The sequence below is a fragment of the Poromitra crassiceps genome (genome assembly GCF_964638095.1).
Source record: "Poromitra crassiceps genome assembly, chromosome: 5".
Taxonomy (NCBI): domain Eukaryota; kingdom Metazoa; phylum Chordata; class Actinopteri; order Beryciformes; family Melamphaidae; genus Poromitra; species Poromitra crassiceps.
The window spans coordinates 1028123-1031450 of record NC_139642.1 but is presented as its reverse complement, the minus strand read 5'-3'; the positions used below and the strand labels follow the sequence as shown (position 1 = coordinate 1031450).

Genomic DNA, 3328 nt, shown 5'->3' with positions numbered 1-3328 from the left:
TTCTCATGACTTTTGTCATGACTGTCAAACCTAAATTTATATACTTTGCGACATTCATCATCGTTCAAATTTGGCTGGTGGCTTATTAACATAGGTTCCTGTGATGTGATGAACTCAAAATGCTAATTAATAAAAAAAATATTTCTGGTTTCCAGGGACTTTAACTCATTGAGTGCCAATGACGACAATCGTCGTCAATTGCTTTAGTAACGTAGAGTGCCAATGACGACGATTGTCGTCAATTGCCTTTTTTGACGGTGGGACGTGGATCAAAGCCTAATATATATATATATATTTGGGGCATGTTGAATGTGTATAACCTATTTTACAGAACCCTTAGGTGGCGACAGTGCTCTCCAGATTACAGAAAGGCGAGGAAAAAACAGAGAAGAAGTCGTTGGGGAAACGGAAATCGCATCGCATCCGTATGCATCGATATGCATGAAGCATAACGTTAGCTGTGCCTGCAGCAGCCAATCTGCTGCCACAATTGAGCTCCTCCGTGTCCGCTGCGACAGCCCATCCGCATGATCAGCCGTGGAGTTGTTATTATTCTCAACTGGAAGCATGGGAGCTGGTGACAAACACACGTGGAACGCTGTAAAAAAGCTGGATGTAGCGCACCCTTCACTGTGCACAGCAAACGCAGCAGAAAGCCACCAGAGACACTCCCACGGAGGAGGGGTTTGCAGTTGAGGGGGGGGGGGGGGGGCACGCAGAGCAGCACACAACACTGACCCAGACAGACCCAGACAGCAGGACAGGATTGGCAAACGCAAGCCAGAATATCCGATGCCCACCAGCAGCAAATCAAGACCAGCAAGAAGCTGCAACCAGCAGCGCACGCAGGGGCCAGCGCTGCTGGTTGCAGCTAAAAAATATTATTCTGCCAAACAAAATTCCCTGGCCTTCACTGTTTTATTGAAGGAATTTATTTTTGAGGTGTGACTACATCAGAAAATATTAGCTTCAGAGTCAGTGATGTGCTTGAAATGTTTAATTTCACAAAAGGCTCATTATCTCAGCTTCTAGAAAAAAACGGCTGTTTTTGGTTAAATCAAGCTATCTTCTCCGGCTGATAACTAAAGAACGGAAAATGATATCAATAAACCTGTTTTTGCTGATGATAGAAGAGAGTCTCATCGTTCTTTTTGCGTGTTCGGTGTTTACATAGTAATATCACACAATATTCTGTGGGCCTCGAGAAATCACTGAAAACGCTCTGAAACTCTGGCACTGGAAGCGTCCGTACTCCAATGAGTTAACATATCTTATCTCTGTCTGGTTTGTTTTCAGCTTCACTCAGAGAGAAAATGCCTTCCACATCAGAGGAGCATCTCACCTGTCCTGTCTGCTGTGACATCTTTAAAGATCCTGTCATCCTGAAATGTAGCCACAGCTTCTGTAAAGCCTGTCTGCAGAGATGGTGGACAACGAAACCCGTGCGTGAGTGTCCAGTTTGTAGGGCTACATCTTCACAGAGAAAACCACCGTGTAACTTGGTGTTGAAGAACATGTGTGAGGCCTTCTTACTGGAGAGAGATCAGAGAGCTTCAGCAGAGTCTGAGCCTCTCTGCAGTTTGCACTCTGAGAAACTCAAGCTCTTCTGTCTGGACCATCAGCAGTTTGTGTGTCATCGCTGTCTGGATTCAGAAACACACACCAACCACACAATCAGATCCATTGATGGAGCTGCACAGCATCACAAGAATAAACTCCAGGAATATCTGAAGACTTTAAAGGAGAAACTGAAGATGCTTAATGAAGTTAAAGGAAACTGTGATCAAACAGCAGCACACATTAAGGTCCAGGCCCGACATACAGAGAAGCAGATTAAGGAGGAGTTTAAGAAGCTTCAGCAGTCCCTTCAAGGGTTTCTACAAGAGGAAGAGAAGGCCAGGATCAATGCACTGAGGGAGGAAGAGGAGCAGAAGAGTCAGACGATGAAGGAGAAGATTGAGGGTCTGAACAGAGAGATAGCAGCTCTTTCAGACACAGTCAAAGCTATAGAGAAGGAGCTGGGAGCTGACAATGTCTCTGTCCTGCAGAACTACAAGGCTACAGTGGAAAGAGTCCAGCGCCCCCTGCTGGAGGATCCACAGCTGGTCTCAGGAGCTCTGATAGACAAGGCCAAACATCTGGGCAACCTGAGCTTTACAGTCTGGGACAAGATGAAGGAGATGGTATCCTACACTCCTGTGATTCTGGACCCAAACACTGCCCATCCAGCATTCAATCTGTCCGAAGATCTGACCAGTGTGCGATGGGGAGAGACACAGCAGCTTCCTGACAATCCAGAGAGGTTTGACAGAGATATATCAGTCCTGGCCTCTGAGGGCTTTAACTCAGGAACTCACAGCTGGGATGTTGAGGTTGGAGACAGTCCATTATGGGGGCTGGGTGTGTTAGCAGACTCTGTCCACAGGAAGAGAGGCCTATGGTCTGGATTATGGGGAATATGGTTCTATGATGGTAAATACAGAGCAATCTCCCCATCGGGTCCAAACACTGATCTCACCATGAAGAAGCTCCAGAGGGTCCACGTGAGTCTGGACTGGAACAGAGGAGAGCTGTCATTCTCAGATCGTGATACTAAAACACACATACACACCTTCACACACGCCTTCACTGACAGACTGTTTCCATTGTTCACCACTGGGGTTCATGGAACTCCTCTGAAGGTAATACCAGTGAAGGTCTCTGTGACAGAACAGCCCAGTTAGAGAGAGAGAGAGAGAGGGGGGGAAGGGAGAAGGCTGCAGGGATCTTGCACATTGAGCCGTCTCATAATAGGGCTAAAGTAATTCAGCAGCACCGCCATGTGGCGGTAATCTGTAATTACATCACAGAAAGGGGTGAGAATGCATGGCATTCGAAGTAACTCCTGTATTTGCAACACACATTTGGAACAAGTTACGTATTGATTTGAAAGCATCCCTGTTATTTAGCCCCTTATCACTGCCACAAGCACAGACAGTTTGTCAATGAAAGTAAAGCATATATTAACACGTTCACTGCCAACGACGTGTTAACACGTTTTCAGAATCCAGCTGTTGACTGCCAACGACGTGTTAACACGTCGTCAGAATCGATTTTTTTTTTTTGACGGTGGGATGTGCATCTAACCCTTTTACATCTCTTATATAAGTATTGGACGTGTACAACGTGTACAACCCATTCCACCGACCCACTAAGTGGCGACAAGGAAGGAGGAAGGCAAGCAAAAAGCAGTGTGACGAAGCCATTCTCATGAAAATGGATTGGCGAAAACGCTTTCGTTTTCGCGCTGATTGCTGGCAGTGCGGGATTGCAAATTTGCATAATATAT

At 46.1% G+C, this 3328-nt stretch overlaps 1 protein-coding gene across 1 annotated transcript; it reads left to right on the top strand.

The window, feature by feature from the left end:
- Window positions 1-1313: 1313 nt before the first annotated feature.
- Window positions 1314-2723, top strand: LOC310777400 (nuclear factor 7, brain-like; the record flags this gene model as incomplete). The annotated part of the gene is made up of 1 exon (XM_083637726.1): window positions 1314-2723. The coding sequence occupies one exon, from the start codon at window positions 1314-1316 to the stop codon at window positions 2721-2723; it is 1410 nt and encodes a 469-aa protein (XP_083493852.1).
- Between the last annotated feature and the right edge of the window lie 605 nt (window positions 2724-3328).